The sequence below is a fragment of the Apteryx rowi genome, unplaced genomic scaffold (assembly GCF_003343035.1).
Source record: "Apteryx rowi isolate R43461 unplaced genomic scaffold, aptRow1 scaffold_1018, whole genome shotgun sequence".
NCBI lineage: Eukaryota > Metazoa > Chordata > Aves > Apterygiformes > Apterygidae > Apteryx > Apteryx rowi.
The window spans coordinates 5289-25634 of NW_020447218.1; the positions used below are offsets into that span (position 1 = coordinate 5289).

The following is a 20346-nucleotide window of genomic DNA, read 5'->3' on the forward strand; positions in this document are numbered from 1 at the left end:
AGAAGAAAATACTGTTTAGATGTACCACGTGAAGTTCTTAAATTCTTCCACTGTTAACAAATGCAGAGTTTTTATGCATTTGTGTTATTTGACAGTAACTCTGACCTATGAAAACCTTACGCAAACTTCCTTATTCATAGTTTCTTCTCAGATATATTAAGCTGCTAATAATAAAAGAAACAAACTGGATTTGCGTATTTGCCCAGTACTCGCACAGCACTGGGATTCTGTTCAGCCAGGCTCAAAACAGGAGGTTTTCATCTATGTCCTCTGCAACAGAGAAGGAGAAAATGTCACTAAAACATTTGAGTCTTTGCCAAAGAAACATGTTTATGCTGTATCATCATGAAGAAAGTCATATATTAGAATTTTAGAGGGCTCAGGGCTCAGGTACTGTAACATTCCCCCCACAAAAACCAAGTATGGCTGCTGATATCACATTCAGGAGCCATTCATTGTGACCCTTTCTGATATTTGTTTTCCTCTTGTGGAAGGTGGTCTTGAGCTGCCTGACAGTAAAGAATCTCCCTTTCCCTCCTACCCTCCTTTATAAATGACTGATCCTAAAACCCACTTTGGACAAACGATCATTAGGAGCAGTCCATGCCTATCATGAGAACTCATGAAAGCTTAGTTCCGTGCATGGTTTGGGACTGTGGGACAAGGTGTCATCAGAAGAGCTGGAAAAAATTCTGGGAAAAGTGAAGACTTGGAATATCTGACCTCCAACCAGAATCAGCCTCCAGTTAAAATTAGGGAGTTGTTAGCAGTGTTTGTACAATTTTTTTTTAATCCTGCGTGTTCTCTACCAAACTGTTATGTTCTAGAACTAGCCTGTACTATTGCTGTCCTTAATGACTGACTGTATTGTTCAGCTGTCACTCAGAGCTAGATCAGAATAAGAATATACATTTCTAAAGAATGGCTTAGACAGTGTAGTCATGTAAATCTAAAATTGCTGTCATGGCAGTTTGTTTAGCTCCTGCCTAACTATGGAGACACAACAAGCACCGCTGTACCTAGCTTGTAACTTCCCTGGTAATGTCTGTGCAGATTGAGCTGAACCAAACATATGCCTGGGCCATTCAGGATACAGGAACTCCACCTTTCTCTGCCTAAGCCTCCTGATGCACACAGCCTAGTGGGCAGCCTCAGAGCATGCATCATGTCTGACAGGTTATAAAAGGCACTGTTCAGTCTTCCACTAGAGCATGACAGCATCTGTGTTGTATATAGTCATCTAGAGATTAGCACAGTTAACTTGGATCTCTTACTGATTGGATATCTTCTCTACTTGAACTGAAGTTTTTAAATCTATCTTCCAGGAATATGCTCTGACCACTAATTTATAAGTGTAGGCTTGCTTTGCCTTACCCTTGAAGGCACTGAATAAAAAATTCGTTATTTCTGGAGTGAAGAAGGCAAGTAGAACATACAAGATCAGACACCACAGAAGGGAACGATTTGACGGTTAGTACAAAAATAGCTTCAACGTTGTTCCTGACGGAAAAGATGAGACTTCTGCTTATCTGTATAAATCAACCCAGAACTCTGCATCTCTTGCAGTCTTATTCCTACTCCCTGTTCCATCTTCTGTAGTGCACAGCAGTTATGAGCTTCAGGCTAGAATTTTCCTCTTACTGTGTGATCTGAAACTTTGCCTAGTCTTAAGAGGAACACTTTGTCCTGTGCATCTTCCTGTTCTATCGGGTTTACCTCTCTTAATCCCAAAGCAGTGGCACCACTCCTTCAGAGGGATGAGTTTGTCTTTGTCTCCATCACACTTTTGGAAAAAACGGGTTATGCAGTGTTCCATGGGAACGAGAGAAGCTCTCAAAGGAGCCAGCTCTGAGTGAGTTGTTAATCTGAAAGAAAGAGCAAGTACATAGAGCTGTATTGTAGTGGTATATCATCAGGGTGATTGAAGATTGAGGACCTAAGCTGCTAGAATATGGCAACAGTGGCTTTGACAGACAAGTCCTGGTGAATCCTGCTGTGCTGCTTTAAGTGGCTTCCCAAGCTCTTTGTTGCTGTCACTTTGACAAAATGACTGCCTGGGGTAGCAACCAGGGGAATGGGATGTGTCTGCGCTTCAGCTGCCCCAGTTCTTTCTAGAGCCCAAGTGGAAATCCACCTTTGCTAGGGAAGGGGGTTAGGTGACATCTTGATTTGCTGTGGGGTCAGGAACCCGTCTGAAGATTCACCTCAGTGCTGAATTTGTGTGTGAATCTGTCCTGCGTTATTAGGACGATGTATATAATACCCGATAAACTAACATGCATGTGAACTGCTATTTCTTCTCTACCATTTTTGTTCTAGAATAAGTATTACTGTGATTTGTTCATGATTAATCAGTTGCATAATTTTGTCATTGACCTTAAGGAGAACAAGCTTGCAGAGGTGCTTGGCTATGTTCTAAAGCAGTAGGTGTAATCAGCGTGAGGCCTTCAGGGCCCCCAGCCTTGAAACCCTGGTCCCACCAATGAGGATCATGGCTGAAGGACTGACATTTGGTTGAAGTTCTCTGAAGTAGTATGGTGGGGGGTTCCTCAAATGGTGACACYGGTGTTTTACCTTAGCTGCTCCTTAAATATGAGAGTTCTTTCGGGTTTAACTTAAAACTATCGGTACATCACTATTGCTGCTGAAAGGCATCTGCCCTTTGTAGTTTAGCCTGCTGCTCTTAGCTTCATTAACAACCTGACCTCATGAGCCACGTTTTGTTCCAGGATTAGGCCCTTAGTAGCTTTTACGAAATTATAGAGCTTAAGATGTAATACATGATGATTATGAAAGACAAGAGAATAGAAGACTTTGACTTCAGACTTGTCTCCAGCATAAAAATCAGACAAGTTTGGGGCTTATGAGATGAGTGGCTTTTCTGAAAGGAGGAGATACTAGCTTGTACAAACTGAGAGACTGGTCATGTCTATAGAGGATACTTTGACTTAGAAAAGTAGAACAGCCTTAGCTTAAGCAGCAAAGGAGAACTGAATATGAAAAGAGCTTTTACCTGTCAACAGGGTGCTGATCAAGCTGGTAAAACTGCCAGTGCACAGGATACACATACATCTGATAATTTTTCTCAAAGTCATGGAGGAGAAGCTCAACTGGGTGGTCACCAGCCATGAGACTTTTTTCATTCTGATAGATTTTTTTGACCTGAACCCAACAGAGGAATGGATTTTTCTTTAGTGGCAAAGATGTGTCCGGAAGAGAACTCTCCAAAAAGGAGGTGACTTAAAGAAATGAAACCTGATAAAATACCCTTGAGGAAATCAGTTTTGCATTGTTTGTGACCATATGCTGCCCAAAAAGGTTGTTTCAAGTGTGCCAGCAGATTTTTGTTGGTGCCCATATAAAATCTGGTAGTAACTGGAGAGGAAGTGAAATTCCTGTGACCTAATCTTCAGACCTGGCTAAGCAGGGCAATAGCCTCAGATGGGTAGGAGACTAAGATAGCTGTCTCATATTAGTGTAACTTTCATCCTGGGGCAAGCAACTCAACTTCTGGTGTGAAATGAATCATCTCAGAAGTCATCTAATTCATACCAGTTGGTATGAGAAGTTCCCAGTAGGCCACTGTGCCTCTTGAATTGTGGAAGTAGAGTCTTCAGTGTTCCTCAAGGCTATTCTGTATAAACCTACTGTGACCTGCTGTGTGCCCCTCCAACTCCAAAGTTAGAGCAGCCAGGGGCTTAGTTACTTCTATTCGCTTAGTTGCAGGGGTTTTGGCAGTTATGACGTCTGTATCTTCAGAAACATTGTTGTCACCAACTCGCTTGACATAAAGGATTAATTTCTCAAATAAAAGGCCCAATGATAAAAGATGCTTGCTCTGTTTTAAAGCAGATTCTTGCTCTAAGTGATGCTGCAGGGTTTTTTTACTGGATGATAGAAAGCACCTTTTCTGTCTTAGAAACTGGGTACCAGACCCCTATAATTTTACAGGTCTTGAATATCATAGTATAATTTTTATCTGTAAATTGAGAGGGTATGAAGCTGGATTTAAAAACTGCAAACAATACCCATAACTGTTCACTGAGTTTTCAGATATGTTTATATTGATTGCAAAGTGTAAGATGTGTCCCAAAAACAAAACCCCCCAGCTATTTTAGTTCARTCCAAGGCAAGGATCCCCTTTTGCCATATAAATCACTCAAATTCTATATTGCAAATTTTTATTGAATCTTGCTTGTTTTACTGTCCAGTCAATCAATCTCATAAGGTCCTTTAGCAGTTCTTCACAGTGAGGCCAAGTCCTTAATGCCTTGAATATCTTTGTATTGTCAGCAAACTCTGTCACCTACCTTCCTCTTACAGGTCACTCAAATGTTGAATGGCACAAGTCCTTTCAAGCTGTGGAACTCCACGGGTGACCTCTCTCTCGGCAATTTGTTTCTTATTCTCTGCTTTCTGTCTTTTCATAAGTTATTTATCCATACCCAGACTGTCTACCTCATGCTATAGCTGCTTAGTTTCCCTAAGTCTTGTGGAAAGTGGGGTTGATTGTACAAATTGCATCATCCTTGTCTGCATATTAGTTAATCTTTCCAATAAATTTGTCCCAAAGTACTTCCCTGAACAGAAGCTGTGTTGATTCTTCTCAAGCAAATTGTGTTTATCTAGATGTGTGCCAATTCTGTTGTATTAAAGTCTCTTTTCCGCTCCTTGTCTGTGAGCATTCATTCAAAAATAATAGTTTGGTTTATGTTCTCTTGGACAAAATGAACATTCATAGCAGAAATGTTTGTTTTAATAATGTTGGGGGTGGGAAATCTAAGTGTATTTTGCAACCTGTGTGTCTAATTGAGGCTAAACAGCACACCTGACTTTGACTTTCTTAGGTATAATTCAGTATATAGAACCTTAACAAGAACAAGAATGCTAATAAGAAATGGGAGAACTTGAGATATAAATTACTTGTTACAGATGGCTCATCCAGCTCTAGCAGTGTAATTGAGTGGTTCAATTCAAAAAGGATTGCTTACTTTACTCCTTTGCTTTTCAGTTAGAAATCCAGATGTATCCAGATCACGTTCATAATACTGCATAAGGATGTTTTTGAGCCAATCTCTCATCCAGAGAGGGAGCTGATCCACTTCATAGTCAGTACAATGAGGGATGTCTGCTCCAAACCACAAAGTTCTCATTAACAAGAGATATCTAAAGCTGACATTCAAGCATTTCTAGGTGAAGTTTGATTTGGTTCTCATGAGCACATTTCCAGGTCAGCTTTAAATTGGCATAGTTATTAATACATAAAACTGAGAATGCAAGTAATGGGTTGAATTATACATCTAGAATGGTTTGTGATTAGTTGACATCCTTAACCAGTCATGTAAGCCAGAAGCTATTCATTTAAAATTGCCATCCCAAGCAAAAAGTTATTTGTGAATTAGGGGATCTGAACTGAGGACTTGCACAGAGTCTCTGGGTGATCTTGCACCAACCGCTAAGCCAATCTATTCAGTCCTTATACATGACTGCAACTTAGGTGGACATATCTGAGCTTGCTTTGAACTCATTATTCTGGGTACCTTTTGCAGCTGAAGATGGTAGCATGGCTTATACATCTGACCAGTATCCTGCAGCAAATATGATATAAATATGTTGCTTAGTTCCTTGGGCTTGCAGGAAAGCAGAGTTTTGGATATTTAAGGAATATTCTGGCTGAAAGTGAGTTTACTTCCCTCCAAGAGTACATGGCAACTGAACAAGACCTTTGAAATCAGTTCTAGCTGTTGGATCGTGAGTTTTGCATCTAAGTCCTTCTGTGATCTTTGTTTTTGAATTTCACATTTTCATCTGTAAAATGGATGTGTTAATACTGTTTTTCCAGTGAGGATAAATACATTAAAAGCAATAGGAGCCATATTAATATATAAAACAGTGCAGGGCGGGGGAGAGAGCAGTGTTGACAACAGATTGCTGCAATTGTCTTTGGATTAGGGCGCTTAATGCCCTTATTTATAGGAAAAAGTGACCTGGTCTGACCTATTTAAGGTTTAGAAGCCAGTTTTACTTAGCAGATAACTGATGCAGAATGGGGAGAGCACAGGAAGGAAACAGATACATTAGGATTAGTTTGTGCTAACTAAGCCTACCGGATATTTATACCTAGGTAAATTCAATACACAAAAACATAAGCCTTACATTTGCAGGATCCCATATAGTCCAGATGCAGCTGGCGTCCCATTTTTGTCCCTTCAAGTTGGCATTTTGTGCCAAAGAGTTGACATGTGCCATCGTAAGTCTTATTATCAGTGCCACAAACCTAGAAACAGGGTAAAAATCAAACCACTCTCCACCACCATGCTCAGAAAAAATTATCAGGTTACTAATATAGGCATTACAATAATAAAAGAATCATTGCCATACAGTGTACCAGTTGTGAATACCCACAGAGAATGCATGTGATCAGGAGTATTGAAAACCCTAGTTATTTTCATATGTCTACATAAGGATTAGATAGCCGTAGTTAGACACCCAATGTCAAGATGTTTAAATCTATTTTTGTGGTACTACCACTGTCTCTGACTTGCTACAGGATTATTGCACATATATATATGTGTGTCTGTGCGTATTTGGTATATGCTCTGAGACATAACATGGATAAATTTTGCTGACAGAAAAATTGGTATTCACTGAGAGACTGTAATTGAAGAAAATCACATTAAGTACTTTGTAGCTGTGTGCTTTTATACCCTTTTCAAGCACTAGTCTGTAAGTTTTGGTATTCTATACCTAGAGTTACAATTACTAAAATCACTGAAACCTACTTACATGCTTTTTAGGGTAGAATTACTCTAAATAATGCCTGGGGAATGTGGTATCTTGTAAGTGTTGTGGTTGGTTTTCCCCCATGCTGTGCAATGAATGAAATACTTACATGCTCATAATCATTAGTTGAAGGGCAAGCAGCAGGGTCTTGGCAAATACAGCTGGGTTTCTCTTGTTCGTCTGCATGGCAGACTTTTCCTCTTTTGCAGTGGAAGTTCCTACATGGATCTAGCAATAAGATCAAGAAGGGAGGGATTGTTAGGGACAGTGTGACAAAACCAGCATTCCTGGCAAGTATTCCTGACAGTGAAGACAAAATATAGCCAAATATTCACCCAGAAGTCAAGCACTTTCTGCAAGTTTGAGTAATTTGTTAGTTATAAGGGCAGACATTCACTTTCAGCCTTATGTTTGGTGTAAGTTCTTATCTGTCCTTGTTGAATCCAAGACAGGTTACCTATTTCTAGTTTAATTCAAGCTAGCGTTCTTCAGCTGAGGGGTTTCAATGGAAGATAACTCCCATTTCTGTAAAGCTGATATAAAAATCTGTGCTGTATATCAGTTTTTTCAGAAACAAATGAGTAAATCCAAGGGTATGCAGATGGGATTCTTCTCTAGGACCGTATCTGTGATACAGGATTATGCACAAGCACAGTTCAGTCATGTGAAATTGCATGCTGCTGAACACAGAAAACAAATGCAGACCAGCAGATTGCCCAGCTGCAGTGAGTTAGCAGTTATGTGAGGGCTCCATGTGCAGTTTACTCACCCAGGAAAGCCTTCCCACTGCTGTTGCTTGCACTTTCCCCCTCACTGTATGATCTGTCTCTGGGACTTAAAGGTTAAAACTACAGGCAAAAGCAGAAATTGTGGTAAGTCTGGGAAGGAAAAAATACCGAGAGAAAATTTTTTTCAGGTATGAATACAGAGCTGATCCAGGGACAGAATTTGCTCTATTTGCAGCAGAAAGAGGTTGCTATGCTAAGCGTGAGAGGTCTATAACAACTTTGATAATGTGAGGGCTCTCTTTTGGGTAGGAAAAAAGTAGGGGGAGAGAGAGAGAAATGGGAGTCCAGTAAGGCCTGGACTCCCAGTAGTTCTGGAGTACCTGATATACAGTAGCATAGTGCCTGACTTTGAAACGCTTACAAATTCTGCTAAGCTCGCCCCCTATTTAGCATCTGGGATCCCTACATATCAATGAGCCTTGACTGCCTTTAAACAGTGCTTGGGAAAGGCAGCATGATAAGACATCTAGCTAAACAAATGAAACTAAGAGGAGAATGGGAAGAAATGTCTCCAATCTTGCTCCTCCTTTGGTGCTATGGGGAGGTGCCTTCCCTGCTTCAGATTGACAGCTCCTATCCTCTTCTCAAGATTAAGATTTTTCTTTAACAGTCATAGCAAAGATCACACCTTTCTTTCACAACAAAGCACTTGGCAATCCCCTTTTTTATCTAGTATCTGACCAGGATATGGGAGATCTGGGTGCAACATCCTCTTTATCTGAAAGAGGATGCCTGCATACTTCATCCTGTGGAAGGGTGTCCTAACCACCAGGCTGGTAGTTATTGCGGGAACTCTATCCCTTCCTTTTGAAACTGTTCARTTTTGTATGAAAGTGTTTAAGATCCTTTGGGAGAGGAGTTGAACAGGCCTTTCTAGTCAGGATGAGACTGGGTTCCATTTTTTTTATGTGCATACGTTTCACAGGCATGTATATGTATTTATATGTATGTTTCATTACACAGTCCTTTGGGCCTGGATGTGTTACATGAGTTGTGCTCACTTTCTGGTCCAATTCATTTAAATTATTTATGTGAAGTGACACAGTGTGAACTGGATGGATAATGAATAAAAGCAGATGAGACTTCTCCAAAATTTTAAGAAAACTTTAGACCTGTTCTTTCTCCAAAATGTTCTTTCAACCGTCAGGAACTTAAATTTAGGACCCATTTTCCCTTTTTTAATCTTCCTTTTTTTTTTTTAAGGTGATTTACCTTATCTTCAGGTTCCGTTGAATTCACACTCTGAACAGAGTTACTTGTTTCCATTTGTTCCTTGCTGTCAGAATTAGGTGGCTCATGATGGTAATAATCTTCCTCAAAGTGAACAAAGTCTTTAATTTTGACATCTGGGTAATCACTGTTATCCCTGCTAACTGCACTGTCATCTTCATCAGTCCCTCCCCCTTCCCTCTCAGTGTTCCAGGATTGTTACTCTGGATTCTTTCACCTTCTTCATAGGTTGTTCCTTTCCAGGCATTGCTGAGATCTTCCTCACTGTCATCATCATTACTCTCCTCCTTATATTGTCTTTTCACCACTGTTTCATGACCACTCTGTTTACTTGAGAATTGTCTTTGCCTTGTCGGCTTTGCTGTTTGTCATCCTGATCTTGGTTACTGCTTTTCTGAGAGAGAGAGATTTTTCCTTCTTCGTAGGGCTTTCTTTGGGTCTCATCCTTCTCTTTCTCCTCTCGATCAAATTTCTCACCATGCCTCTTGGTTATCTGGAGTGGCTGACTGGAATCTCTCACGATTTCATCAGATTGCCCACTCTCTTCGTTTTGCTGTCTTTTGTATTGATTGTCTTGATTTGTCAGGTGGGTTTTGTGCTTCATATCTCTGTGGTCAGTTTCCTCACCCCATTCCTCTTCCTCCTCCTCCACCTTTTCCTCTTCATCACCTTCACTGGTGTTTTCAGATAGGCCAACTGTATTTTTATTATATTTCCAGGTGTTAGGTTCACTGAGACCATCCACTGGATTCTCTTCATCATCCATAACTTGTTCATTGTTGTGTTTCTCATGTCTGCTGAACTGGTAATATTCAGAGCTGAACTGTTCTCTGCTTCTGCTGCCAGAGTCACTGTCCTGCTTGTCAGAAGCCAAACCTGGTTTAATGTGCAGCGAAAGGAAATTAATGCTCTTCAGGCTATCTTTCTCTTCATGCTCCCTACCGCTTCTTCTCCATGTTTTAGCAGGCCTGGACTCCTCCCTGTGCTCAGTATCTGATAGTGGTACCTCTTTATTTTTGTTTCTCTGACTTGACAGTGAATCACCCTTGTTTACATACTCTGTGTTCTCTTCCTTTGAGATGACGGAATGAATATCTTGAGCCTTCCAAAACAAATAAATAAAGCATTTAAAAAGTAGATTGATAAATCTTAGAATGTATTCTAATCAATCCCAAGTCAATGCAACACAATTTTTGCCTCATATTGAAAAAAGCACAGTATGACACTGCACACTTATGCTTTTTTGTCATAAATGCTCCCTTCAGTAAGTTAATTCAGAGCATGAAATTCACAGTCAATGTCATTTTGGGTTCTCAGCAAGTTTGTTCATTAGTCCCCCCCACCCCCCTTCAGAAACCTGAAGTTTCTGAAAAAGTCTATGCAATTCTCTTCAAGATCTGATAGGAGCTTGATGTGTGTGTATGGGGGTCTTGTGAAATCTCAGTCTAAGTGCTTAATTAGTAATTTAGAGTTGTAACTTCAGACACCTGCCTTAGGCAGCAGTAGTTATCACTTACCTCAGGAAGGGAGTGATACTAATTATCTTCCTACACGGGTAAATAGAGGGCCTGGGAAAAGAGGAGAGAGAAGGAGCACCTTTGGCAAGGTACCATGGTAGTAATTCCTGAGGGGTGCAGCACATTCATCCACCTTGAATCTGATGCGCTGTTACTTCCTAGCTGAATTAATCAGGAGCTGTTGTGTTTGGTGGCAACGCCACTACCGTATCATAAGCTCACTAGCAGGAGTCACAGGGGTGTGTTTGAGTGGCTTTTTTGCAATGGCTGCTGGGTGAGTACAGGCACTTGCATCTTCTGTACAGCAGCAGGAACATCTGATATTTTTCTGTACTAAACCTATGGACTTTCAGTGTTGCTTATTACTTACTAAAAATGATGCCTGACACTGATTTTGCTTAAAACTTTCAGTGGGATTATTCATGAAGATGGAAGTACTTGTAAGTACCTAAACTGCTGGGAAAACACTCCCTTTAGTGGGAGCAGAGTCAGACTCCTCTGAAACAAAGACTAAATACTGTAGGATTAAAAATAGGTATTTGGCTTTTTTGCGGATCAACTTCCCCAATTTCTTAATGTCAGGATGGTATCTACATTTTTTATAAGTGTTTATCTTTTAYTTGGTGAACTTCCTGATGTAGTAAAATTACTAAGCAAAATATTCCCTATGTAATTTACAGCCCTAACTTTTTAATGAACTTTTAATGAAAAGAATGTGTTCACTGAAATCCAAGAGAATTTCAGTCAAATGTTTTTCCAGATGGAATGTGACTTTCTTGAAGATAATAAAGAGTGAAATATCTATGCTACAAATTTCAAGGTGAATTAAAAATCAAATTTCACAAGTGGTTTTCTTTTTCTGTGTTTTTGTGCACCGCTACCTAAAACATACTGTATGTTTTTGGGTTTTTTTCCTGTTTAAAACAAAATCTCTGAGGGGCTGTTAGTTCTGTAGTGTTGCAAAATGCAAGGCCAAACATTCCTTAATATCCTCTGTTCTGGTTGCCTCTGTTTGATGAAACAGCTTTTTTTTTTTTTTTTTTKAAAGATGCTGTGGCTTCTGTCTTGATACAAAGCCTCACTGTGCACTACACTTTCAATTTAGATGTGCCTGGATGTGCTTTCTAGCCTTTGTTTTTTTGATATATCTTTTTCCCCAGGGTAGCAGAAACCTTTTAGGACTCGGTTGCTTGTGAAGATACTTGGGCCTCTTAATATAATGACAAAAATTTTAGTCAATGTACATGTAATTAGCTACTGTTAGGGGACAACTGGCCTCTGATAAATGTTGCATATTCACCTGGAACTGGTGATTCACCTGACATTGCTATTGTAATGTTTTATTTTGATGCAGGTGTTTTCTCTATGTGTTGTTTCTGGGAGACAGCTGTAAGCTGCAAATTGTCTACTGTGATCTTGAAATTTGCCTGAAAAAAAAGTTTATACCATAATTTGTTCTGCTGCATACTTCAAACAATAGGAAATGTCACTTTTTTTTTTCATAATGCAGAGCACCATCTGGATTGGCATGAAATGCATCTGGAAAATTGCATGGAGCTGGACATAATTCCCTATGAGAAAAGGTAAGCAAAAGAAGTGTGGTGTTGCATTTGGTTCTATACAGCATGGTCTGGATTGTGTTTTTACAAAATATTTGTTGGCTTGGAGTCAAGCTGCACAGTACCTGAACCACAGCTGCTCAACACAGTGGTTCGTTTAAAAAAAAAAAAAAAGTTGATTCGGGTCAACCATAAATGCAAAAACATGAGCTCTATGCTTAACTTGCATACATGGCATAGTGCTGTTGAAGCCATCTGTCCCATCATCATCAGAGCTGCGTCTCTGGCCTGTTAGCCACAGTGTACTTTGCCACGGAGGAGACATATCTGTCTAGTGCTCCATATACTAAATAACAAAAGCTATGATGGATAAAATTATTATGTTTGAGACTGCACATGATTACTCAATACATGATAATTTGGGGATTGTACATTCCTAGTTTACAGGAAAAGTGATGACCACAGTTTGATGCTGGTAAAGCTTATTATTTCTACAATAGATATGTAGATATAATGTTTATATTTAGGAATTCATTTAAGGGAATTTCTTGAAATAAGTGAAGCTTTATGTTGTAAGCTTTGGATTCTGTGCTGTTCTGCTGCTAGCTGTGCTGTGTGAGGCATGAGATGCTTTGTAATAATTCCCGTGGGAGAGAGGCACTTGATTTTTTTTTTTTTTAATGTAAACTAATTTTCCAGCCAATGCATCTGTGATAATGTGTTTTAGATGTTTGAGATCATTAGTATAAGTTGCCTTATAACATTAAAAGAAGAACAGAAGTACCTTTTCTGCAGTTTTTTGTTCATGGATTCCAAGCTTGTAGATTAAGGGATAGGTCTAGACTAGACAATTGAGTTAAAAATATGCATATAAATAAAAATCTTGTACAGTTCAGCGAGTTAACATAAAGTATTCACGGTATGCGGAAGTTCAAATGCACAGTAGTAATAGAACAATGAGGACTTACTGGAATAGCGAAAGCTGGTCCTACAAGACAAATGGAGAGCTGCAGTCTTCATGCTTCTCAGATCTTGGGTGGGATAATAGTTAATGGTGCAGTGGTAGGGTTTGGAGGTTTCCTTTCTGCAAGCAGTAGCAAAGAAACAGGATTGGGTTTGGGTCTGTTGGTTTGAAAATGATTGATGCAAGCAATATAGCGGCTACTGTGACTTGTAGGTCAGTGCAAAGTCCCACAAAACTTCCTTGCAATGTCCTGCTGTAAGTAAATTCAGGAATTATGCTGGCTTCTCTAGCAGACATTTTGATCCTAATTCTGTTACAGGACTTAGGTCATATGCCCTATCCACAAACTCTAGTGGTGTTACTGAAAGATTGAGTTATGAACCTCCACTGGTTGAGTCCTGTAAAGCCACTGTTCTTCTGAGCTATTAGTTTTTGAAAAATATCCCTTTTTATACAGTTCTGGGACTGAATGCTGAGATGCTGCCTGACTGTGGCTTCTTAACAGCCAGGGTGTCTCCTGGCTGCTGCTGTGGTGCTGTAGGAGGAAGAATCAAGTGATGAACCTCGGCTCCGCAGCTCTCAAACCCCAGAAACTCTGTCCAGGCTGGTTGAGTGACTGGTTGAGTCCTGCTCTTGAAGCAACCAAAACATCTCTGTTGTACAGTAGTAAGAAAGACAGGTGGTTGGAAGAACATGTAATGCTATAGGAATTTTATCAGTTTTTGCTAATATCCTCATGCGAGTGAGACAACACATTTTTACCTTGCTGAGGAGGTACTTTTGCAGTGCACCTGTACGGGAAGTTTCTGTAGTTTCTGTGGCTGTTATCACTGGGAAAAGGAAAAAGTCCTATAGCTTCTGCTGCTCCTTTCCCTTGTCTTCTGTCTACTGTATTGTTTTCTTTCTCTTTTCCTTTTCCTCTTGCTTTTCTTCTATATTCATCAGGAATCACTTGGGTTTTCCCTCTTCTTCTGATTCTGTTCTCACTCTGCTGGCTGCTTTTCCTTAGTAATTCTGTCTCCTCTCTCTTCTCCCTCCCCATTTTTAAACATTCTCACTTTCCACCTCACGCATGTCATTTTTCATTCCCTCTCCCTTTATCAGTAGAAGCAGAACACTTATTGCCCTGTCCTTAGCTGAAGCACGTAGCCTCTCAGTTTTTTGCAGGTTGAACTCCTTGGCATATGAAGAAACTGGCAGTGGTTTTTCAGTTAGGTCAACCATATTCAAATGCATCTGGTACACAATCTGTGGTTTTAAAATGTTATTCATTCAGACAGTAGTTGGTGGGGTCTTGGAAAAAAACACTGAAACTGAAAAAGGAGAATTCCAGGGCAGCTTGTGTTTATGGGGGCCAGGGCATGAACCAAGAAAGAAGGACTTGCATTGAGCATTGTGTTAATTTTGGTATAAAAGCCTGCAAAAGCATCCTGGCTACTGCCATGCTCAGTTCTGCTCAAAGTGTGAGTGTTGGAAGCTTCGGGTGTTTTCCAGTGTTCATAATCATTTAAGGACAATGTCTCTTTTCTTTTTGTTAATGAAGAATGAAAATCTTCATTAGTGATGTATATCTAGTATGCAAACCATCTTTCTTACRCTGAATTTATTTAGTCCCCATACATAGCTGAGCATAGAACACAAGGTGCCTCTTTGACATCCAGGGTTAGTTGTTTAAGATGTTCTTACAGAGAAATATAGAATAAGACAAAATCCATCAATGAGTGTATGTGAAATTCCCAACTGTGCAACGTATAGGCAGTCACTTCAGGTGAAGGCAAGTTTTGTTACGCTGCGGGTCCTGTAGGCAACTTGCCAGAAATGCAAGGGCATAATCCAATTTCAGTATGATTGTGTAGCCCTATTATCTGTATGTCATGATTTTTGAAGGCCTGGCAAGTAATTGAGGGAGTCAATATTTGAATTAGAAGACAAAAGGTCAGGTAGCCTGAATTCTTGCCTGTCTGCTTGTGCAAACAATAAAGCTCAGGGCTGGTCTCTTCCCTTCAGGGTTTCTCCGTACTAAAAATCACATTAGTCGTACTTGTTTTGGTAGACTATTTTGAGAGCTGTAAATGAAAATCGCTACAGGTTACATCTTATTTAAAATAATAATTTTCAAATCTGCTTCTATCACAGGCTGTAAAGGTTGCCTCTGCTACCTTTAGCTAAATAATGAAGAAGTAGTTGGACCCACGGAGCTGTTGAATAAATCTGAGTTAAGGTATCAGAATAGGGCTTTTGTATCCATTTTGCTGTTAGCAAGCAGCCTGCAGTGGCCTGCAGGAAGCATAAATCTTTAACTGTTCAGGATATCTGGGGAATATAGGAACATAGTCTTCCTGAGTATCTTTTTTTCTAGAAGTGGTAGTACCAAATGAGTTGCAAGCGATTGTAAAATTACCTGCAGTAGGATAAACTGCCCACAGCATTAAGTCACGTTTCTCAGAGTTAAACACTCTTAAACTGTAATGCATGTGCAACTATTGCTATTGCTCATTCTTGTTATTTTGCCTTTTTGAATGTGGCAGCGATACCAATTTCTGTGCAGTAAGTGTGCACTCCCATTGGTTTCGGAGGCCCTTGTGCTGTGGGGTTCGATCCTGCCTCATGCTGGACCCGATTACSTTATTTCCTTCCTTGCCGCCTTGCTGTGATCTCAATTCCATTGTGCGGTCAGTACAGAGACCTATTTGTGACTGGCAGTCGGAAACTACCAGACAAGTTCAAAAGCAACACTAACAAAGCCTTTTCATTGCTCACAGTGCCAATAAAGAAGGGAGAGTAGTAGGGGAAGCTGGGGATTACTGTCATAGTAGCTGCAAAGTCAATAATCGCAGCAGCTGCTTCAACAAAGCAAAAACGTAATCTTTGCCCAATGGATTGTGGTCCCTGCAGTCCCACAGGGGCGAAAGGGGTGTTTCTGTTGGCGTGACTCAATGTTCTGTTAGGCGTTAAGGTTTTAATCGTGCGGTACGCCAAGACTTTTTGCCAGAATCCAGGAAAACATCTTTATGCTGTACAAGTAATCCATGCGAAGGCTGTTGGTGGTTTGTTGGAGCAGGAGCAAAGGGATTTTCTGCTTGAAGGGTAAAGCCCTTAGTGAGGAAAAAGCCCTGAGGAACTGTTCCTGCAAGCGTACTGCCCTTTCACTGTGAAGGTCGTGGCTCACGTGAATGGGATTTTTGCACTTTGTCATTTATTCTTTCAGCGGTAAGCAAACTCTGGAAAGAAAAAGTTCTTTTCGTTACGCTTTTAATCACAGCCAGGAGGGCTTATCCGGTAGACTGATCTGACTGCTGCTCCTTGGTCTGTGACCTGTTTGTTACCGCATACGTACTCTCAGGGAAGCATAGCTCTTTGGAGAAAGTGGGCAAGCCTTCCTGCCCTGTGGACTCGGTGGGGTGTGGGCTTGGCAGATGCACAGATGAGAGATCTTGTGGGCCACATGTAATATGTGATAACTAAGACGATGGTCATGATGAAATTAAACATTTAGCTGACTGTCATATAATGCAGGGATCTGCATTGTGACATTAATTTTTACACTGAGATCTAAATATGAAGATACTTTGTTCTTTTCTTTCATTTCCAAATTTGTCCTACAGAATGGAACTTCTGAAAACAAGCTTTTGTAACATTTAAGAGTAGCAGAACTGTCAGTGTAAAAAATATTAAACTGGAAACAATTTTTAAATGCAAGCAGACATTTCCCAGGAGAAAGCCGGTGGGAAAATCTGTAGGAAATCTGACCAAGAGGTGAATATGAAGATGACTGAAAGTGACACTTGCATTGTCCAATCCCAAAGGTTAAGGCTCTAAATAATGATATTTAAATTAATTTTAAAAAATGAATACACAAGATCATGTCATCTTCCAATGATAATGGGCTATAGCTGGCTGCTTGTAGTGGTCTCTTAAAAATACGGCTTCCTCATTCTTCTAAGTGTTGCTTTTCTTTGTTTCTTTAAGACATCATCTATAGCCTCCTCCTAACTTCTTAAAGGTTATGATAACTGGATACATACTGTAACAGCACCTTCTTTTGCCCACTAATGAACTGACAGTCTCCCTTCCTTTGGTGCAGGATAATGCATATAGGGACTGGGCACATTAGCAGAAAAAACAGGCAAGAGCAGCACTGCAGGCTTTGTCTCCCAGTGCAAGTTACAGCCRAAGAGTTACTTCACTGAGGTGGCACAGGCCTTTCTCTGCATGCTCTGGTATTGCTGTGACTACAGTGGGCTCTGCTGTGCACAGCAGAGTAAACAGCTGACGTGTTTGGACCAAGAAATGAGGAATTTAACAGTACTTTTGCTTGGGGTGTTGAGAAGGAAATGCTAACTAGTGTCGTTCCCCCCCGCCCCCGGCCCTTTTGTATGCTCGGCAAGAAGAATGAGTTTTGCCTGAAGCCCAGAGGAGGCAAACAAAAGCTCTGACTTGCTTATTCCATGGCAGTGGATTCCCAGAGGCATTCATGCAACTCAGCTTGAAATGGAAAGTAGTGGTTTTGCCTTTGATGACATGGATGTGACAATTGTTCTGAGTAAATAACCCCCAAATGACCCTTTATCAGAGGACAGCGCACAGCTGCAGAACTGCCACCCAGCTAAGGGTGCTTTTGCCCACTCAGTCCTGTCAGACCCAGGTGCAGTGGGCAGTATTAGACAGTTCCAAGGTAGGATCCTACTGCTGATAGACACTGGGGTAGTCCCAGCTCCTGAAAGCACTTACGGGGACTTCAGTGGAGTTGCTTTATGAAGAACAGTTGCCTGAGCACAGGCTGCAAGCGACAGTCTTTCATTCGCATTTCAGAATGCATCTGAGCGCCTGGTGAGCACCAGTGCTAGCCTGGGATCAGACTTTCTATGCCTGTGAAAGTGTATGAAAGGGTAAGTGAAATCTCTGCTCCATCAGTAGTTTTTAAAACATCAGACGTTTATAGTCCACTTAGCTCCCCAAACGTGCAAACAATAACACTTCCTCTCCGTTAAGGAGAGCTGGATAAATGGACTGCCAACTGAATGTCAGTGTGAATGGCTTTTTCTGGCCTCCAAAGATATAATCATACAAGAGATCATATTTTACAGACATACAGCTGTATGAGGGCCTCCTAATCGATTCTAGTTTTGTTGCAGTTGCTGTGGGCTATTCCACTGATGAAGTGGGTCTGCCAAGGGCTTTAGGAAGATCCTTGATCTAGGCATGCTACAGGTGCTACCGGTGAAAGCAGTTTCAGTATTTTCCCTGCAGGCTGCGGTGTATCAGTGTGCTCATAGGCAAGATGGAGTACATCACTATCTACCAACGTAGCCTGTTCCTTCACAGTGTGCAGGACRCTCGCTTGCAGAACAGCCATTAGGTGGTCAGAAAAAGGATGACATACATTAGAGCTTTTGTGTGACTGCTGTGTGGTCAGGAAGATACCAGAATGGTTGGTTGTTTGCTGCACTGTTAAGGGTACTTGGGGTAGAGCCTGAAGATCTTGCCTCAAAGGGCTCGCGGCCTCATGTTCTCATCCTACATTACTGCTTCCTGAGCTTTGGGAACTGGAAGCGGTTACTGGAGTGGGGCTAGTTCCAGTATGTCAAGTTAAGTCCATGTGCAGTGACTGTATGCCCAGTCTTGGAAACATTTACTCATGTGGCAAAGCCTCCTACCTACGCACAAGAAGGAAGTTAGAAGGGGCATATTCTGTTTGCTGGGGCAGCCTCTGACATCAGAAGGGATGGGAAACTTTCCTGACAGGCATGAAAAGGGGAAAAAGTAAGGTCAAGAAAAATGGTAAAAATAGGTAATCACTTGGCTTTGAGGGAGCACATTTTCTTATATCCTTAAGATATGTATATTATACCCTTAAGATAAATGTATAAAAAAGGATACCATATAAAGGTTCAAGGATGTGAGTCTTCTGTTGGGAAACTCAAAGGTTATAACCGAACAGTTTTACCTGCAATTCTTGCTCATGTTCTTCAACCCTAGGTTACGGAGGCTACTGCTCAGGGGAGACTTATTTCACTCTTGGTGTTTATGCCATCACTGGTGCATTTGCTGGCCCTGCGGCAATGCACTCATGGGGATTCAGATGGACTACTTGTGACTTAATCCTGGCGGGAGGACTGTCTGATTGGGATTTAGAAAAGAGTAGAGTTGCCATTCTAACCAAATGTGTGTCAGCAGTCCCTTGAAATACTCACTGATGAGATTATTTTTGTCTAGAGGGCTTTAAATAATGGTGTCTGAAATCCCTGGCAGCGGTGCCTGTTCTCAGCTATGCTGCACTGCATGCATTTTTCACACCAGTCACCCAGGAATTTCCCCAGTGGTCATTGCTTCTTGTTGCTCATGGCAGGAAGTCTGCATCTCTAATGACAAATTAGAGGAAATTGTCTGCAAGAATAGAAGAGCTGGAATCTGCATCCTTTCCTGCTGCCACTTGGTGTTTTGTTTTTGGCTCAGAATCATTGTCAGCTGCTGAAATAGCAAGCCTCGTGCAGCTGGGACCTAGCAGGTTCTCACCTTTTGAAATGCCACCCAGAARCGATTAATTTGCAAAGGCCACAGCAGAAGGTGGCAGTTCGCCTATGATCAACAAAAGAAAGCATGCAGACTGACCTAGATTCAGTTCTGGCATTGGTAGAAAATTCTGCATAGGCCTCCACCATTAGACTTGACTCCAAAAAGTGCAGTTGCCTAATCTGCTGTCATCATAGCTGAGCAACAAGGTTATCCAGCATTTAGAAAAGAGAATTGGAGGACAGGTCAGCTTTGGAGCACGATTTCTCACGTGTTCAGTGTGAACAAAAGCTCATCTCACAGGGGTGAGACTTGCATGACTAGCTTCTGCAATACTTAGAAAAGCAGGTGAAATGTAGTAAGAGACTATGGTTTTGTTCATTATTAAAATGATAGAGAAGCTTTAGAGTTTAGCTTTCATGATCATGTCATGATCACAGCATTAACACTTTGAGTGGACAGTTTTGTGTGTAAGTATTTAGGGAAATTCATGAATCGCCATGCAGAACCTTAGATTTCTTGGTACAAAATCTGTTCTTCCTATAGCCAAGATATACGTGTGCAATTCTTAGAAGTGCTGCTGGTATAGTGCATTCTTACATAAAGGCCTGTTTCAAAAGCTCTTGTATGAGTGTGAATGAGAGAGTGTGTGTATATACATATATGTATGCATTTGTACATAAATTGATTGATATATGCRTACATACATAGAAAATAGAGGCAGAGAGCTAGAAGAGATGCGAACCAAGTAAAAGAAGATGCTCTAATATGAAAACAGGTTCCAAAACATAAAATATTTTTACTCATTTATCCTGAACCATCAAATGGCTGCTAATCAGAATCCATTCTTCTGATGCTACCAGTTTTACAGCTGTAAAGCCATTGGCCATAAGTCCTTGATGGCTGAATCAAAAAAAACCCAAAGTTAATAGAAYAGTATTTCAGAACAGCTTGAAGCATTTTTTAAATAAACCATTCACATTTGCTTAATG

The 20346-nt window shown here is 40.7% G+C and overlaps 1 protein-coding gene across 1 annotated transcript; it reads right to left on the minus strand.

Annotated features, from left to right (window-relative positions):
• Positions 1-241: 241 nt before the first annotated feature.
• Positions 242-15507, minus strand: SPARCL1 (SPARC like 1). Its single transcript, XM_026064761.1, is given in 14 exon segments — positions 242-270; positions 1717-1865; positions 3014-3162; positions 4992-5128; positions 6157-6277; positions 6893-7011; positions 7553-7617; positions 8253-8317; positions 8784-8986; positions 8989-9129; positions 9132-9903; positions 12662-12715; positions 12846-12884; positions 15466-15507. Coding segments are annotated over 14 exon segments (2085 nt in total).
• Between the last annotated feature and the right edge of the window lie 4839 nt (positions 15508-20346).